This window comes from Sceloporus undulatus, chromosome 1, assembly GCF_019175285.1.
Source record: "Sceloporus undulatus isolate JIND9_A2432 ecotype Alabama chromosome 1, SceUnd_v1.1, whole genome shotgun sequence".
NCBI classification, from domain to species: domain Eukaryota; kingdom Metazoa; phylum Chordata; class Lepidosauria; order Squamata; family Phrynosomatidae; genus Sceloporus; species Sceloporus undulatus.
In genome coordinates, this window is record NC_056522.1 from 351,083,147 (window position 1) to 351,102,337 (window position 19,191).

Sequence of the window (19,191 nt, forward strand, 5' to 3'; positions counted from 1 at the left end):
ATTAAATGGGCGCAGGATTTAAAGGTACAAATACAATTGGATGTATGGGAAAATTTATGGCAAAAAAAAATGAAGTATTCGCCATGTGTATTAATTAAGGAAAATATATACAAATTAATGTACAGATGGCATCTAACGCCGTATAAAATAGCGAAGATGTATAAGGAAAAAAATAACAAATGTTGGAAATGCAAGGAAGCAGTTGGGACATATATACACTGCTGGTGGAGATGTTCGAAGGCAGAAGAGTATTGGAAGAAGATTCATGTAGAAATTAAAAAGATATTTTGAGGGGTTGGTAAAATGGACCCGAAACTGTATCTTTTAAACATGGCAGAGGATTTAAACTTAAGGTTGAAACAAGATAAATTACTATATTTTCTTATAATTGCGGCTAGAATGGTTTATGCATATCACTGGAAGGAGAAAGTATTACCAACTTTGGACGAATGGAGATTAAAAGTAATGGAATTTAGTGAAATGGAAAAATTAACTGCACTGATGAGAGTAGGGACATTAAACAATTATTATGAGGTATGGTCTCCTTGGAAAAAATATATGCAAGGGGAGAAATCTCCCCTTTCTTAATATATTCAATGAAATAAAATTGTAGATTGGTGAATATCAGGGAGAATGGTGACAGGGCCAAAACGAGATATAGAAGAAGAATAGGAACAAGTGTCAAAGAGTTATAGGATGTAAGTAAAGGTTTTGACGTTAGAGTTAGAGGACTCTACAGAGAGAGTTAGTAAAAATATACGTAAGGTAAAACCGAAATATCTGGAGTATAGCCTAAGGAAGTTATCCACAGGAAAAGAAATATGATTATAGTAAAGAAGAAGATAATTACTGAAAGTAAAAGAAGTGAATATAGTTTCTTAGAGGTAACTATTGCTCTTCTTTTATAGGATGTTTATGTATTTTTTACTTTAGTGTATGTAATCTTTGTATTTGTGAAACTCAATAAAAATTATTTAAAAAAAAAAAAGAAAGAAACCATACTATGGCATGAATAATTCTGACTTAGGTATTTAATTATATCTTAGCACTTGAGGAGTTATTGAGAGTCTTGTATAGTTCTTTCATAGCTACCCTTCCAAGTCCTAATCTTCTGATTTCTTGACTGCAGCCCCAGTTCTGAATTTTTACTGAGCCATGGTATTGAAAACTATTTCAGTGTATTCATCATCTACTTTATGTATATCATCTGCGGTCATTATTTTTGTTTTCTTAGTGTTAACCCTACTTTTGTACTTTCTTCCTTGACTTTCCCCAATAATCATTCCAAGCCTTTGCTATTTTCTGCTAGTAGCATAGTGTTATCTATATCTTTTAAATTGTTGATGATCATTTCTCCAGTTTTCACACCTTCTTTCCCTGATTCTGATCCAGCTTTCCATATATGTTCAGCGTATAAATTAAACATATAGGGTGGTAAAATGTAGCCTTGTCTGACTCTTTGCCAACTGAAAACCATTCTGTTTCTCCATATTCTGTTCTAAAGGGTGTCTCTTGTCCTGAGTATAGGTTATACATCAGAACCATCAAATGGTATGGCACACCATTTCTTTTAGAGCGAACTGTGGTTTTTCATAATCTATGCAATCCAAGGTTTTGCTACAGTCTCTAAAACACAGGATGATTTCCTTCTTAATTTTTTGTTATCCTCCATTATCTTGTGTATGTTCACAATATAATCCATAATGCCTCTTCCTTTTTGGAATCCAGCTTGAAAATCAAGCATTTCTTGCTTCATATTTTGGGATTTTGAGATTACTGCAGTGGTCCAGTGGTTACTGCAGTCCCTGGCATCCCCTCACGGGAACTGGAATGTATGTTGAGCAGTTCCAATGTGTGGAGCATTGTTTTGTTTTCCATATTCATTGGCAGTTTTTGTTTAGAATTTGGAATTTATCTCTGTAGCTTTGAAACAGTTCTATTGTTATGCTGTCTATTTTTGGTGATTTTTTTTCTCCCAAGTGCTTTGAAGGCAGCTTCAGTTTCACTTTCTAAAACTGTGACTTTGGTGGGATACAGACCGCCCAAAAAGGGTGGTCTGCCAGCGCCTCCTTTTCCGCTGGCGGGAAGCCGCAGCAGATAAACCACGTGGTTTACCGCCGGCAAAAAAGAAGCCGCAAAAAGCAGGTTCTTTTTGCATCATGCTTGCAATGCCAGAGTGTGCCAATGGCACACTCGTGACGTCACAAGTGCGGCGGGATGTGCGGACGCTATACGTCCATCATGTCATAGTGGGGCACCCATGTAGACAAGGCGCCGCCACTTTGATGCCGCCAGTACGTACTAGGGTTAGGGAGTGTCTGCATGGTGCGCACTCCCTAACCCTAGTACCGCCACCATGCCACATTTTGCCCGGGCCTTTATTGTAATGGGCCTTTATCAACAAAAGGTTTTTCAGAAGGAATCTTTCATTCTTCCACCTCTTTTATTATTTTTTTCAATGTATTCTGTCACCTTTTTATTTTTTCTTGATCATGTAGTGCAATTCCTTGTCGTTTATGTAGTATTTCCACTCTTGAATTTAGTTTCCCTTTGATTTCTTGGCTTTTGTGGAAAAGGTCTCTTGTTCTACAAACTGTGTTAGAGGTATTCATACTCTGTTTAAAGTAACAATACCCACCATTAAAGGACAAGTAGAATAATAAAACAGTTATGAAGTATCAAGCTCTATTTAAAATCTAAGAATGAGATGTCCTGTTTAGTGTTTCATTCAACTTATATTTATATCTGTGGTGTAAAGTTTTCTTCCTAAATTGCAGATCGCCCATGGATTTGGAATATTCCCTACACCAGAGCTCCTGATACCCATGGAAACATGTGGGTTCCTAAATGAGCAGTTCAGTTTTACTCTGAAACATCGGCAGCTTTAATTCTGAGTTCAGAAGTGAACATAGTGTTCATACCTGAGAGACTTGATGATTTTGTTAATATTGTCTTGTATATACAATAAAATCTGATTGTAAAATAATGTATTAATATCTAGATTGACATTTTCGAGAAATATGATATTTCTAAATCTCATGATGACACAGAGTTGTAAACAGTATTTATAATTTTTATTATCTGTTCTGAAATGCTGAAAACAAATGACTGTGTTTATACCTTTGCCAAAATATGTTTGAGCCACGTTTTATTTTTCCTTGAAACAGTGGCTATGATGAAGAAAATTTTATAAAAGTGAAATAAAGTGAATAAATGTGATCACTAAGCAGACCTTTTCTTTCTGCTGTTCTTGAGCTCTCTTGTATATAAGCAGTGACTTTTCCTATATAGGATGGTACTTTAATGCTTTTCATTGAAGACTTACATTGTACATTCATTGTTATTCTATTTGCATATTTCTCTCTCTCATGACTGAAATCCTGTATAACATATGTTGTAGAAAAGGTAGCTTTCTACTGCAACATAAGAAAATGAACATAGCACCTTTGGTAGGGAATGGTAACTGATTGGCTGTGAGCAGTGGAGATGGTACATGTAGGAAAATTTGGATTTGATGTTCATTGTTCTAATAATAATAATAATAATAATAATAAATAAAAATTTTATTTATATACCGCTATTCCATAGATCACAGCGGTGTACAGTTAAAAACATCATCACGCCAATACCCCCAGCAGAAAATACAATACAGATTACATGATAAAATACAATGAACAGCAAACAAAAAACACCCCATACAGTGGCTGAAGAGATGGAATACATCACATCGTCAAAGGAGGAAGAATGACAAAAAGGCTCATGGGGGAAAAGCCTGGCAGAATAAATAGGTCTTCAGGTTCTTCTTAAAAGCATCAAGGGAAGTAATCGTACGGAGCTCATTGGGGAGAGAGTTCCAGAGTTGAGGGGCTAAAACAGAGAAAGCCCTCCGTGATGCAGCATAATGAACATCTGAAACTTTTAAGAGATGTTTCTCACCCGACCTAAGAGTGCGGGGCGGATTATATGGGGAGAGGCGGTCCTCCAAGTACCCTGGGCCCAAGCCATTTAGGGCTTTATAGGTAATAACCAACACCTTGTATTCGGCCCAGAAGCAAATAGGCAGCCAATGGAGATCTTTCAAGACTGGTGTTATATGGCTGGCCCTGGAACATCCAGTGACCAGCCTAGCAGCCATGTTCTGCACTAATTGAAGCTTCCGGGATTGGTACAAGGGTTGCCCCATGTAAAGCGCATTACAGAAATCTAATCGAGAAGTTACCAGAGCGTGTACAACGGTTTCAAGTTCCCCCCGGTCCAGGGAGGGACGCAGATGGCATATCAGCCAAAGCTGATAACAGGTGCTCCTAACCGTCGCATCCACCTGAGATGTAAGGTGGAGCGACAAATCAAGGAGCACCCTCAAACTACGAACTGAGTCCTTTACAGGAAGCGTGATCCCGTTCAGGACAGGTGGAAAAATTTCCTTGCCTGGACCAGGAGAACCTATCACCAGTACTTCTGTTTTCCCTGGATTCAGGCTGAGTCTGTTTTCCCTCATCCAGCCCATTACCGACTCCAAGCAAGCGTTAAGAGGAGAGATGCCTTCCCTAGTTACTGCATCAGTCGGAGACACAGAGAAGACTATTTGGGTGTCATCAGCATATTGATAACACCGCGCCCCATGTCTCCGGATGATCTCTTCCAGCGGCTTCATGTAAATGTTAAATAGCATGGGGGACAAAATCGCTCCTTGAGGGACCCCAGATGTAAGGACCCTCCTATTGGAGCGACAGTCCCCCAGCTCCACCATCTGGAATCTACCCGAGAGATAGGAACGGAACCACTGCAAAGCAGAGCCCCCGATACCCAACACCCTCAGGCGTTCCAGAAGGATACCATGGTCGATGGTATCGAAGGCCGCTGAGATGTCCAAAAGCACTAACAGAGACACGCTCCCCCTGTCCATGCCCAGACGGAGATCATCAACTAAGGCGACCATGGCAGTTTCAACTCCATAGCCTGCCCAGAAGCTGGTTTGAAATGGGTCCAGATAATCCATTTCATCCAAGATCCCCTATTCTGCTACATAGACTGCACATTTACTTACATGGCTTCCATTCCAAAAAAGATACAGTATGTTGTAGGTCACTAGTAGTGTGGCTCTTTGTTCCCCAAAGACCACATGGCCAATGAGAGAAGTGGCTTCTGCCTGCATGGATATCCTTCCAGGACAGCTTAACTGACAATAACAAAAACATCTTGACAAAATGTAGGCCTATGACTCTTAACATTGTTTGCCACCAGCATACAGTTAACTGTTTTGTAGATTTTGGATTACTGCATTTCCTACAGAAATCTATTACAAGGGATTATATTAGATAGAGAATTTTAGTAGTAGATTGTACAGCCAAATAGGCAAACAAAGAGATCATAGATTAGATCAAGCCTGAACTCTCCCTAGAAGCCAAGATGACTAAATTGAGCCTATCATTCTTTGGCCACATCATGGGAAGGCATGACTCACTAGAAAAGACAATAATGCTAGGAAAGGTACAGGGTAGCAGAAAGAGGAAAACTACATACTAGATGGATAGACTCAATCAAGGTGGCCACAACATGGGGGGTCTTGGAGGTGTCTCACAGGGTTGCCATGAGTTGAGGGCAGCTCAAAGACAGCTAACAACATCCTAATAATAGGTATGTCTCCTTCTGTCACACTCAGTAGCTTCATTTGATTAAGAAATCAACTTTAAATTATTCTATGTTTATATAAATATAGTAAAACCACTAAAGTAGAAGTTACAGTCTCAAAAACCTTCATTATTTTTGCACTTTGCTTGCTACAAATATTTTTTTATAAAAGTTGATTAGATACAACCACTTTCTCAGCTCTGTTTATAGCACTGCTTCTCAAGCTATATGATGTGAAGGACCAGCAGTGTGTCAGGGACCAGCGCCATATATTAGCCCATTGGTGATAATTGTTTCTTTCTTTCTTGGAAACTCCCCAGTGATCAACAGCCAATGACTCAGGGACCAACTCTGTTCCAGGGACACCACTTTGGATAGTACTGGTATACAGGATACTGAAGAAGAAAAAGAACAAGTTGTATTAATCACTGAAATATATCACTGAAATTAATCAGTAATAACTATTTTTTTCCTTCCCCATTCCACCTTCTATTTGCATTGTGTCTATTAACATACAAACATGTACTAGAAGGGCTTAGCTGCTTTCACATACAGTATTTATTGTACATTGTCATCAAGTCAACTTTGACTGTTGGCAACCCTATGAATGAGAGACTTCCAAAATCTGTCATCAGTTGTTCCAGTCAGGTCTTGCAAAATCAAAGTCATGGTTTCCTTGATTGAATCAATCCACCAGGAACGTAATCTTACTTTTTTCCTACTACCTTCTACTTAACTATTGTATTACCATCTTTTCCAGTGAGCTGTGTCACTTCATGAAGTGTCAAAAGTACAACAGCCTTAGTTTAATCATCTTGGTTTCTAGTGAGAATTCAAGCCTGATTTGCTCTAGGACTCATTTGTCTTTTTAGCAGTCTGTGATATCCATAGAGCTTTTCTCCAGCACCTCATTTCAAATGAGTTGGTTTTCTCCCTGTCAGCTTTCTTCGCTGTCCAGCTTTCAAAGCTGTATATAGAAATGGGAAATAGTGTGAGATGGATGATTCTGACTTTGGCACTTAAACAGTATGGCCTGGTACATACTGGCCTTACAGTCACCCTCGTCATGTGCGGAGCGCCCACACGCCCCACAACTCTCGCACTTGACGAAGGCGTAACAATGGCAGCTGAGGCTTCCCTCTGGTGGAAAAATAGGTGCCGGCAGGCCACCCTTTTGGGGCAGTCTGTACTGCGCCTATATCTTTATGCTTGATACTCTTACCTAGTTCCTTCCTAGCTTGCCCTGGCAAGCCCTCTGATATCTTGACTAGTTGCCATTTCGATTAATGACTGATGCAAGATAATCTGTGGTCATTATTTTTGTTTTCTTGATATTCAGTTGTAAGCCTGTTTTTGTACTTTAAGCAGGAATAGTAGGAAGTAAAATAATTAGTCGTGACTAAGAACCTAAATATTGTTAAGGCATCTGATCTGATCTTGGAAGCTAAGCAGGGTAAGCTCTGGTTAGTACTTAGAAGGGAGGTTGCCAACACATACCAGGTGCTGTAGGCTGTATTTCAGAGGAAGGAATTGGCAAAACCACCTTTGAGTATTGCTTGCCATAGAAAATCCTATGAAATTCATGGGTTTGAGAGTGTGTGACTCAGCCAAAGTCACCCTTTGGGTTTCCACTGGAGAATTGAACTCTGGTCTGTGGACTAACAGTTCAACATTCAAACCATGACAGCACACTGGCTCTCACATACACTCTTATCTACCTGACATCCTAGCATGACCCTATTTGCATGTGAATCTGGGTTATTGGATTAAATTACAAGTGGCCTATTGTCTTCACTGCGTGGTCAAAAACTAAGATTGGGTGTTCATTTAGACGCACAACTGTTACTTTAGGAATGCCTCTCACCTGGAATACTGTGTCCAGTCCTGGGCACACAGTTCAAAAAGGATGTTGAGAAGTGGAACATGTCCAGAGGAGGGCAGCCAAAATGGAGAAGGGTCTGGAAACCAGCCTTAGGGAGCTGGGGATGTTTAGCCTGGAGAAGAGAAGGCTAAGAGGTGATATGATAGCCCTGTTTAAATACTTGAAGGGCTTTTCATGCTGAGGATGGAGCAAGCTTGTTTTCTGCTGCTCCAGAGAATAGACCTCATAACAATGGATGCAAGCTTCAGGAAAAGAGATTCCGCCTCAACATTAAGAAGAACATTCTGACAGTAGGAGCTGTTTGATAGTAAAACACACACTCTCAGAGAGTAATGGAGTCTCCTCCTTTGGAGGTCTTTAAACAGAGGCTGGATGCCCATTTGTCAGGGCTCCTTCGATTGAGAGTTCCTGCATGGCAGAGGGTTGGACTGGATGGCCCTTGGGTTCTCTTCCAACTCTATGATTCTATGGTTCTTTCAACCAAGAAGTCCCTGTGCTGGGTGGGAGGAGAAGTGCAAGACCCCTGAGGGCTAGGTTGCCTTTCCTTGGAACTGAAAAGAGCTGGCATCATTCTTCTGCCTGCCTTTCCCTGGCATTTGGCGAGAGTTGTTCTGAGGGAGAGCCAGAAGCATCACACCAAGGGACCATCCTGAGTGAGGGATGGAGTGTGTTCGAGAGGAAAAGGCACTCTGCACATGGCAAGGGCACCGGCTCTTTTGGGATCTGAATAATGTTTCAGCCAGAGGAGAGAATAACAGAATCCTAAAACTAGAAGAGACTGCAAGGGCCATCCAGTCCAACCCCATTCTGTCCTTCAGGAACTCTCCATCAAAGCATCCCCGACAGATGGCCATCCAGCCTCTGTTCAAAGACCTCTAAGGAAGGAGACTCCACTACACTCCGAGGGAGTTTGTTCCACTGTCGAACAGCCCTTACTGTCAGGAAGATCCTCCTAATGTTGAGGTGGAATCTCTTTTCCTGGAGCTTGCATCCATTGCTCTGGGGTCCTAGTCTCTGGAGCAGCAGAAAACAAGCTTGCTCCTCCTCAAGGTGACACCCCTTCAAGTATTTAAACGTGGCTCAAAAAGTGTGAGCGTTGGGCTAGATATGACTCTGGAGAGTTGAATTACACAAAAGGCCACTATTTTAATTTTTTTTGTAATATTTTCATTATCAGTCTTACCACCTACATACAATAATATAAGAAGACTTCCACATAATATTCCACACATATATAGTATATCACATGATTCATTCTTCACTTTACCTTATCTAAATCTAATTCTTATCAGACCATTTAATATTAATTAAACCAGTGATTTAAAAAAAAACCATAACATTGTTATCCATATCTTCATTCTTCTTCTGTCTTCTTTTCCCCAAATGCTGCTTTTCATAATTCCACAGAGAGAGGCCACTATTTTAAACAGAAAGAGTTCAATCATCAAAATGTCCCGTTTAATAAGAACATAAACCTTAGTTTTTGGCTTCTACACGATATTTTTAATAGAAAAATCTCTTGTTTAAGGAGGGAGTTGACGCATGAAATGGGATTCAGTACCAAAGAAGTTGTTCTTCTAATTATTAGTATTATTATCACCATTAAGCTTTATTCAGAGAGCGCTGTACATACAATCGGTTGGACTAGACTAGACGAAACCTGCCGGAGGTGCAGATGCAGCTAAAATAGATTAACCCGATCCCTATTCATACATCTTGACATCCGGACCCCACAACAACCTCCAAGTCCCGGAATCCCATAGCCCGGAGCCAGAAGAGAGTTAAAGCGGTGCCAAACCGGGTTATCTCTCCAGTGTGGATGCAGCTGGGGGGGAGCTTGGGCAAGGCCACTCTCTCAGCCCCAAGGAGGCCATCGTGGGCAACCCTTCCTGAAGAAAGGTTGCCAAGCAAAGCCCGCGAACAGATAGATGCTCAGCCTCAGGGGCGCCCTAAGACCTGAAGCCACACCGCCCCCACGGCCAAACACAACCACAACCACAACCCCATTCGCCTTAAGGCACCCTGAAAGGCTCAATGAAGACCCACAGCCACAACCACAAGAGGAGGGAGTCCTGGGTCAGCCCCTGAGGGTCCCCCGAAGTCGGAGAGGACTTGGAGAGAGGCAGCAACAAACAACGCCTCTTGCTTCGTCTGAGGGTCCCCCGAAGTCGGGAAGGACTTGAAGGGACACAACAACCACAACCACAGCCCTAGGAGGGGGAAACCCTGGCTCTCCGGAGGGTCCCCCGAAGTCGGAGAGGACCCGAAGGGACCCAAGCAGCCCAAAGGCCCTCCTCTCTTCGGGGCCGGAGCAGAAGCCGGGGTTTAGGTGAGCGCTTTCCCCGGGAGCCCCTGTCCTCCCTGCCCGGCTCCTTCTGTCCGGGAGGAAGTCCGAAAACTGACTGGAGCTGCCTTTCGAAAGAGGGCGCCCAGCTTTCCTTGTTCTTTCTTCCCTGGAAGCCCTCCCTTCGGAGCCTGGCTGGGAGCAGGGGCTTCCCTTAGCTTGCCTTGGCTGGCCGACGACGGCCTCCTTCTCCCGGGAGCACCTGCCCTCCTTCCCTCCTCCTCCTCCTCCTTTTCCCGGACCCTCCCTCCCTCCTTCTGCCCAGAGGGCACTCCCTCCCCAGACGCCCTCCCTCTTCAGTCAGCCTGGGCTCCCTGGATGGAAGAGCTTGGTCTCCTCCTTCTCCCAGGAGGACCTGTCCTCCATCCCTCCCTCTGAGCAGAGTTTCCCTCCCCGCCCCCTTCTGCCCAGGAGGAGCCCCTCCAAGGGGCCAGGAGCGGAGAGCAGGAGACTTTCCAGGCGGCCAGCTCCTGGATCCCTTCCTCCTTCCATCTCCTCTGGCACCCCAAAGGAGCCCTCAGTGGGGAGTTCCTAAGGGGCTCCGGGGGCTGCCATGGCCTGCCTTTGGAGCGGGGCTCCTGGGAAGCATGGAGGGGGGCCGGGGTCTCCTGCTGCTGCTGCTGCTGCTCCTGGGGCTGGGTCTCCCTGAGGGAGGGAGGGAGGGAGGGAGGGAGAGCCATGGGGGAGCCCCGGGGCCTCCTGCTCTGCTGCTGCTGCTGCTGCCTGCCGTCCTCCATGGCGTCCTCCATGGCCCCGTCCTCCAGCCGGAGGGCTTTCAACGAGGACAACGCGCGCTTCCTGCTGCTGGCGGGGCTGATCCTGCTCTACCTTCTCGGGGGGGGCGGCCGTCTTCTCGGCCCTGGAGCGGCCCAGCGAGCAGGAGGCCCAGCAGCGCTGGCGGCGGAGGATGGAGGACTTCTCCCGGGGCCACGGCCTCCCCCCCGAGCAGCTCCGCGCCTTCCTGGCCGACTACGAGGCCGCCTACCTGGCCGGCGCCCGCGTCCTCCCGCTCCGGCCCCGGTGGGACTTCCCCGGCGCCTTCTACTTCGTGGCCACCGTCGTCTCCACCATCGGTAAGCAAGCAAGGGGCCCCTGCAAGGGCTCTCGGGGGCAGTTCCTTCAGAGGAGACCTTGTGGCGGCAGGAGCTTCCCTAGGCTTCCGCCTCCTTCCTCAGGTGCAGTCGGAAGGGAGGGAGCCTCAGAGCCGCTGCAAGAGCTCTCTCCAGAAAGAAAGAAGAAGTCGCAACACCATCTTGCAGCGCCTTTGAGACTTCTTCTAAACAGAAGAAGTTGGCAGCAGGAGCTTTCCTAGACTCCAGACTACTTCCTCAGATGCATTTACAAAGAACGAAGGAAAGAAGCTGGCAGCATGAACTCTCCGAGACTAAAGTCTACTTCCTCACATCCCTACACCTCCGAGGAAGTAGACCTTCGTCCATGAAAGCAAATGCTGCCAACTTCCTTCTTTCAGTTCGTCTCAAAGGTGCTGCAAGATCTCTATACATACTGATTCTGTGACTAACATGGCTATATCTTTGCATTCCTTCAAAGGAGGCTGAGAGAGCGTGACTTGCCCAAGGTCATCCTGTGGGTTGACCTAGCCGAGCCAGGATTCAAACCCTGAACTCCAGAGTCATAGCCCAATGCTCAAACCACTACACCACGCTATCTCTCAGCGCATAGTAACTTCACCTCCTCCTCCTTTTATTCACTTGTATCCCACCTTTCTTCCATTCCAGGGACTCAAGGCAGGGAAGAGCAATGTAAAACAATACAATTGAAAGACACTACAAAAGCATTGAAATGTATAAATATAGAATGTATACATCTGGAGATCCAAAGTTTGGGAATCACTGTGAATGTGGAGGAAAGCCTCCAAAAAAGGCAGCATCCACAGTGTGTGTGAAAGTGGGTTGTTTCTGCAGTGCGGATGCAGCCAAAAGATGCTTGTGTGCCAGGGAGTTGTTCTCCCTCTCTCTCTCTTTCTGTTGCTCCTTCATCCGCATCTTTTAGCTCTTGTAGCCCTTGTTAGTTTTTCCAGTGCAGAAAATTCTGCTTCGGGTTGAGTTTCTCTTCTCTAAAGTGCTTGGGACCAAAAGTGTTTTGGATTTCAGAGTTTTTCAGATTTTGGGATATCTGCCTATGCATCATGGGATATCTTGGAGACGGGACCCCAGTGTAAATAACGACATCCCTTTAGGCTTCATTTACACCTTATACACATAGCCTGAAGGTAATTGTATAATGGTTTAAGTGTTAGACTATGACTCTGGAGACCAGGGTTCGATTCCTGCTCGGCCATGAAACCCTCTGGATGACCTTGGGCAAGTCACACTCTCTCAGCCTCAGGGGAAGGCAATAATAATAATAATAATAATAATAATAATCTTTATTTCTACCCCGCCTTTCTACAATGTGATCAAGGCGGCTTACAGATAAGAAGACAATAAAATACAGGTTAATAGTGAACTTGCTCTGAACAAGTCTGCCGAGAAAATCCTGTGATGGATTTGCTTCAGGGTATCCGTAAATCGGAAACAACTTGAAGGCACACAACATCAAAAACAACAAATGTATACACAACATTTTTAATAGTTTTGTGCATGAAACCAAGTTGGTGCACACCGAACCATCCGAAGGTGCCACTACCTCAGCTGCCCATGTGAATAATAATTTTGGATTTTGGAGTATTTTGGATTTTCAAATTCTGGATAAGGGAGACTCAACCTTTAGTTGGAGACGAACCAAAAAACACGGGACACAGATGGAAGAAATCAATGCTGGCTTTTAGGTGAAACTTTAAAGGAGCCAGGTGCTGCACCTCTTTGCAGAGATAAGTCTTGCACAGTTTTGAAAGTGCATCAGAATCACTCCCCACTGACTTCAGATCTGCTGTCCAGCACTGCAGGAGGACACTTATTCTGAGGCTGATCGAGGGGTGTAGAAAGAGGCAAAACAAGACCACTTCCATCCCTATCCCCATGAAATATCCTGTCACTTCCCAGATTTCTAGCATTGCAGTAACGTATTACTTTGAGCATTTGGAAATAGAGTTTAGGACCCAAAGAAAAGGGGCAGATAAAGTTACCAAGGCAGTGTGAACACAGCAAATGTCTCAGGAGATTATCAGATAGGGGTAATCTTATAGTGCGATCACAAAAAGATTTTCATACGACGTCACACTTATCCCATCATTAAACTGTGATTGGCTGCGGTCACGCGAAAGACTTTCACATGACGCTGAGCTTATCCTGTCATTGTCCCATCATTGAAGTGGAATTGTCCCCTCCTTGCCCTTCATTTTGTATTAATGGAAAAAATTCACTGACATTTCAATGACAGGATCAATGTGAATGTGTGAATGTCTTTTGCACAATCACTGTCACGAATGGGATAAGGATGGGATTCACTCCTGTCCCCGTCTGATAATCTCCTCAGTCTCTGCAGTGCTAGGAATGTGTGGACTGAAGGAAAATTTCGTTTAGGGACAGAATTCTTACTGTGGGAGGAGAATGCCTTCTTTTCACCTCCACCTCGACCCCATAACTCCAACCTTGATGCTAAAATTGCTGCTGGAGACCATGATGTCTAAGAACATGTGTGATACATAGCTGCTCTGAACTACTCTGTGTGTTTGATTGCTTTCTGCATACATTTTATGCCAGAAACATGAAATATTTTCTTTTCTGTAGAGCAGAACTCTGCACTTCCTGCAATAAGAAGTCAAAAAGGGGGGTGAAAGGGGTGAGGGAGGGAGAATCTAGCAGCGCCTTTGAGAGGAACGGGTTTATTTTAGCACGTGTGAAAGCTCACACCAAAATAAATCAGTCTCAAAGGTGTTGCTGGGTTCTTTCCCCTCCTTTCTCCTTTTCCGCTTTGCAAGGTTCTCTCTTTGGAAGCTGCTTACAATGGAAAGTCAAAACTCACTGACTTAGAGGTGAAAGGGAGAGTTGGTTTCCTAGTAACACTTCCTTCCCTGTCCATCCACCCATCTGCTGGATTTTTCATCATATCTTAAGCATACTGTGATTTTTCCCCCTGTATTAACACTCATCAGGAATGAGAGTATTAGGAAAAGGAATACTTTCTGCACCATACCTTTATCATGCCTTTTCTTCTTAAAGTTTCCATTTTGTTAAATGTGATTGGTTGTCATTATCTGTTTCACCACCCATGAAGTTTCCTAGAGATGTCCTGCTGTCAAGCACTCATTTTCTCCACTCAGTCATTTTTCAGAGTGTGGATGGGAGTTTCTTGACAAACCAGGCCAAGAACAACAAGTTTTGATGTTTGCTGAACCAATGATAAAATTCAAAGACATAACCGTGTTAGTCTGGATCAGTATGCAACGGGATCTTGTAGCACCTTTGAGACACCTTCATCAGATACATTAAGTCTATGGAAGCTTATGCTATCAACATCTTTCTCTCAGTGAAGCTGCATCCACACTGCAGAACAGATGCAGTTTGACACTGCTTTAACAGCCATGGCTCAATGCTATGGAATCCTGGGAGTTGTAGTTTGGTCAGATATTTAGCCTTCTCTGTCAGAGAGCTCTGGTGCCCCAGCAAACTACCAATGCCAGAATTTCATTGCATGGAGCCATGGCAGTTAAAGAATCAAACTGGATTATTTCAGCAGTGCAGATGCAGCCTTAGTCTCAGAAGATGTTACAAGATCCCTTTGCATTCTGAACTGATGAGTTTCAGTAATCATTACATTTAGCAGGTGCATTTGGCTTTTAAAATCTTCCAGTACTCCAATTTTCTGGTTTCAATAGTGAGCTCAATAAGTTGGTTAGTGCACAGAGTGCATTTTGTTTCATCACCTGGATTATTCAGTGTTGGTTGTACATAAAATTTTGAAACATCTGGCATCCTTTGGGCACATCACTGGTTAGGGCTGTTTTCACCTGTGATAATTCTTTTTGCTTTTCCTACATTTGGGGTATAAATATCTACTTATTGGTTGGCATATAGTTAGACAAATCTGTAGAGAATAGATTAATCCCCCAGTTAGAAAATAACTTTTTTTTTTTTTACAAATCTCTATGTTTGTCGGGGTTCAATACATTTCTCTTGTGTAGGGCTGCAGAATCTGTGGCCCTCCAGATGCTGGTAAACAACAACTCCCATGATCCCTCACTAATGGCCACAGTGAGTAGGAACTAGAGTCCAAAAACATCTCTGGTGCCGCTGATACTACAGTCTAGTCTTGGATGGTACTGTTCTTCTTGGTAATAAATGACTAGCCTCTGTGGGAAGCAGGACTAGATGCAGCTCTGAGTTCCTCCAGGAGGATGGCTCTTCTAAAAGCAGTTGAGGACAAGGGAGTTTGGACATGTCTCCTCCACAGGATTGCTATTAGTCGAGGTTGACTTGAGAGCAGTTAACAATAAAAATATTATAAAGCAAAAACAAATTATACGGGTAATCAATCCTATGGGCTATGGAACACCCTTAAAGACATTGGAATGCCAACACATCTGATAGCCTTAATGAGGAATCTGTACTCAGGACAAGAGGCTACTGTCATGACAGAACAAGGAGAAACAGAATGGTTCCCAATTGACAAAGGAGTCAGACAAGGCTGCATCCTATCACTCTATCTATTCAACTTATATGCAGAACATATTGTAAGGAAAGGAGGCTTGGACATGGAAGAGGCAGGGGTGAAAATAGGAGGAGGAAACATCAACCATCTGGGATATGCTGACGACACCACAATACTAGCAGAGAACCTCACAGACCTGGAACAACTACTAAGGAAGATGAAAGACAAAAGTGCAAAGGCAGGTTTACTGTTGAACATAAATAAAACAAAAATAATGGCCACTGAGAACTTACACTCATTCAAACTAGACAATGAAGAAATAGAAATAGTAAAAGAGTTCTCATATCTAGGATGAAACATTAATCGGAACAGGGAGTGCAGCCAGGAAATCAGAAGAAGGTTAAGAATGAGGAGGGCAGCTATGAAAGAAAAGATCCTAAAATGCAAAGCACAAAAGTATCATACAAGCCACTGTATTCCCTCTTACCATGTATATGAGAGCTGAACAGTCAAGAAAAAAAATGGGAGGAAAATAAACTCATTTGAAATGTGGTGCTGAAGAAGAGTGCTGAGGATCCCATGGACAGCCAAAAGGACAAAGAAATGGTTCCTGGAGTAGATCAAGCCAGAAATATCCCTAGAAGCCAAGACAACAAGACTTAGACTGTCATACTTTGGACACATCATGAAAAGGCATGGATCATTGGAAAAGACAATAATGTTAGGAAGGTGGAGGGAAGTAGAAAGAGAGGAAGACCACATTCTAGATCAACGGACTTTATTAAACAGAGCACGAATATGAGTTTGCAGGAGCTAGGCAGAGCAGTAAAGGACAGGGGGGCCTGGAGATGTCTCATCCATAGGGTCGCCATGGGTTGAGAATCCTATTCTGTTTTCCAATAAGGAGAGTTCACCACATGAGATACATGACAGTCTTTGTAAGACTCATAGAGTCATAGCGATGGAAGAGACCACAAGAGCCATCCAGTCAAACTCCCTGTCAGGAAGACACAATCCAGCCTCACTTTAAAACCTCCAAAGAAGGGGAGTGTGTTCCACTGTCAAACAGCTCTTCACTAGTGGACCTGCCACCCCAGTGCCACATTTTTTCGTGCCACTTGTGGGGTCTTCTGATTTTCCCTTCTCCCCATCCCAGCTGGTTTCTTGTGATAGTGCACATGTGTTGGGATGCCATTGTAAGATGCACATGCAGACAACTGGTGGCTCCACAGGCAAAGCAGTGAGCTCACTCATCCCATAAATAGGTTCACTAGATTTTCTGACTTGGTTACCAAAACTCTCTTGGGTCCTTTGGTTAGGCACCTTGACTAAAGGGCAGCAGACTTAGGGAGCAAAATGTTCTGGACTAGTTCTGAACATATCATACTTTGGTTACTATGATTTGTCTTCCTTCTCTTTTTAAGGAAAAGAGAGAGATCTTAAAGCTTCTCAGCCATCTTTCTTGAGAAAGGGTTACTCACCAGTATGTCCGTTGTAAAACACCTTGACTGTGGTGTGGTGTGATCTATTAATCAATAGGCTTGAATCTTTTCACAAAATTTAATAAGAAATGTGGAGCAGATGTTCCTCATGATAAGTGGTTTTCTAGGAATAAGCTTTTTAAAGATGTATTTCTGTTAAAAGGAAAACTTTCTGGGCCCTTAATACATAGTCATTAATCTAGGAAGAGAGCTATGAAACACTGAAAAACTGTTAGACTTTGTCAGCTGAATTCTCAATTAGGCTATCATCATAACCAAATTTTAGGCAAAATTAATTAATTATTATAAAATCAAATAATTTAAGAAGACAATGGAAAGTTATAATTATGGGGGGGGGGGGGGGAATCCTACATACACTGACAAGATGGCTTCCTTCTGTTTCCCACTGTTAATGAAATGCTAGATGAAGAAAATTGTCCCTGAAAACAATTGTATAACCAGGCCCATCTTTGTATTCATATGGTATTTATGTGCATGCATATATCTGATAATTTCACCTCTGGTCCAAGAAAATAACCTCATGTCCCCATTTCACACCTGCTGGAAGGAACCCCTTCCCCAAATCCTCCAGAGACTTTTTGGGGGATCTGTAGATGTCTGGAGGAAGGAGGGGGAGGATGCTTAAAACTTTCCTTCCATGAATTTTCCTAGGTTTGTAAATCCACACATTAACTCTGTATTCAGCTGTGATTCAAAGTTGTCTAAAATCTGTCCATGAAATAAGCATATCTCCCGTATTTGTGCTCTGGCAATTTTCTTTTTAAAAGAAAACTTTAAATGCAATACAATGGGATAATGCTCTTGTAGCTAGACGTTTCTAGTTATACTCCAGAACTGCTGATAAAATATTTCATGCTCTCATGTCTTTATTTTTAATAAAACAAATGCATATCCCATGACCTGTTATGATCAGATAGATATTATCAGAATAGTCATGAGGCTTTACAACCAACTTACACATAGAGGTCTCAGAAACCTCCTTTCCAATAGAGTGTGCACAGCTCTCCCCTCCGCATTTAGCTACGGTATTTTAAATTTTTTCTCCGCAATTGCATGGAGTTATGTCAGAATCAATGTAGCATTACACCAGTTCTCAACAGGATCTCAGCTTAAAATGGTCAGAGCCCAGCCAAAACTAAACTTTTTAAATGACATTCATTTTAGCGGGGAGGCATAGGATCATGTGAATAGCTCTTTCACTGAAATCTGTTTATCTTAAAGATGCTTAACATTAGCATGACTGTGCCCTGTATGTCAGATAAATGTACGAACTAGATGATGTCCACCACCAAATAGCAAAATAAATCCCCCAAACTCTCTTGTCCTTCCATATATATGTTTCTGGATTAAATGTTGAATAGTGCACTTCTGTTTTGAAAAACGTTGAAGAAGGATTACCCTACAAAGCAACTGATGGCAGAATGGATGTTTTTGTTGTTGTTGTTGTCAGATTAGATTCCCATGACATAAGGAAGAAGCTGATTTTACTCAGCTGGCATAATGTATATATGGAGCCCACTTTCTGGTTCAGTTTGCTCTGCATCATGTAGAAAGATAATGAATAGTGGTGGGAAATTGTCAGTTACAGTAATATCAATTGGCCTTTCGGCCATTTAAATCTATATATAACCGTTGGCCAGTGCGGTCCTCACATGCATTACAGATGTCTCCATGCAGGGCTGGCCCTACCATTAGACATAGAGAACTGGTTGCCTCTGGCAATATATTCTGGAAGACAGCAGCAAGATGTTGGAGCAAAGAACGGTGTTTCAGGTAGCTTTCCTTGAACACCTAAGCTAGCCTTTAGAGGTGGTGGAAAATGCTCCCTTATCTTTAGTGCTTAAGAAAGATATAGTTGTCAATTCATTTGTCTTTTGTATGTGGAAGAGGAGTGGGTATCACCTTGTTCTTCCCTTAGGCAGCAAAATCCCCTATACAGTATTGGCCTTGCCAGCACAACACTGACCCCCCCCCCCCCCCATACTTACCATCTGTGTTACAAGGAAAGCTGAGCTACTAATGGAGAGAAACAAATAACTGAGAAATATTTTATTAACTAAGAGATGCCAATAGCTGTCATATGCTCTCCAACTGTCCTGATTTGTCAGGAAGAGTCTTGATTAATTCTATTTCATCCCACTTTTTCAGCTGCTTTTAAGGTGTCTCAGTTACTTCCCCCTCCTCTTTCACCCTTTGTCCTCAAATTAATTAATTTCCTGCAAAGTGAATTCAAAGTGAAAAAGTCATTTGCACCCAATAAACTACAGCACTATATAAGT

At 43.1% G+C, this 19,191-nt stretch overlaps 2 protein-coding genes across 3 annotated transcripts in view; both read left to right on the forward strand.

Annotated features, from left to right (window-relative positions):
- TDP1 (tyrosyl-DNA phosphodiesterase 1) overlaps positions 1 to 3,219 on the forward strand; it is a 36,011-nt gene extending 32,792 nt beyond the window's left edge. For both annotated transcript variants that reach the window (XM_042443701.1, XM_042443711.1), the window contains one exon: positions 2,778 to 3,219. In XM_042443701.1, the coding sequence (XP_042299635.1) occupies positions 2,778 to 2,851 (74 nt within the window). In that variant the 3' untranslated portion in view covers positions 2,852 to 3,219. The remainder of the gene's footprint in view (positions 1 to 2,777) is intronic.
- A 7,373-nt stretch (positions 3,220 to 10,592) lies between these two features.
- KCNK13 (potassium two pore domain channel subfamily K member 13) overlaps positions 10,593 to 19,191 on the forward strand; it is a 75,385-nt gene continuing 66,786 nt past the window's right edge. Inside the window, 2 exon segments of the mRNA XM_042460545.1 lie at positions 10,593 to 10,691; positions 10,693 to 10,930. Coding sequence (XP_042316479.1) covers positions 10,593 to 10,691; positions 10,693 to 10,930 — 337 coding nt within the window.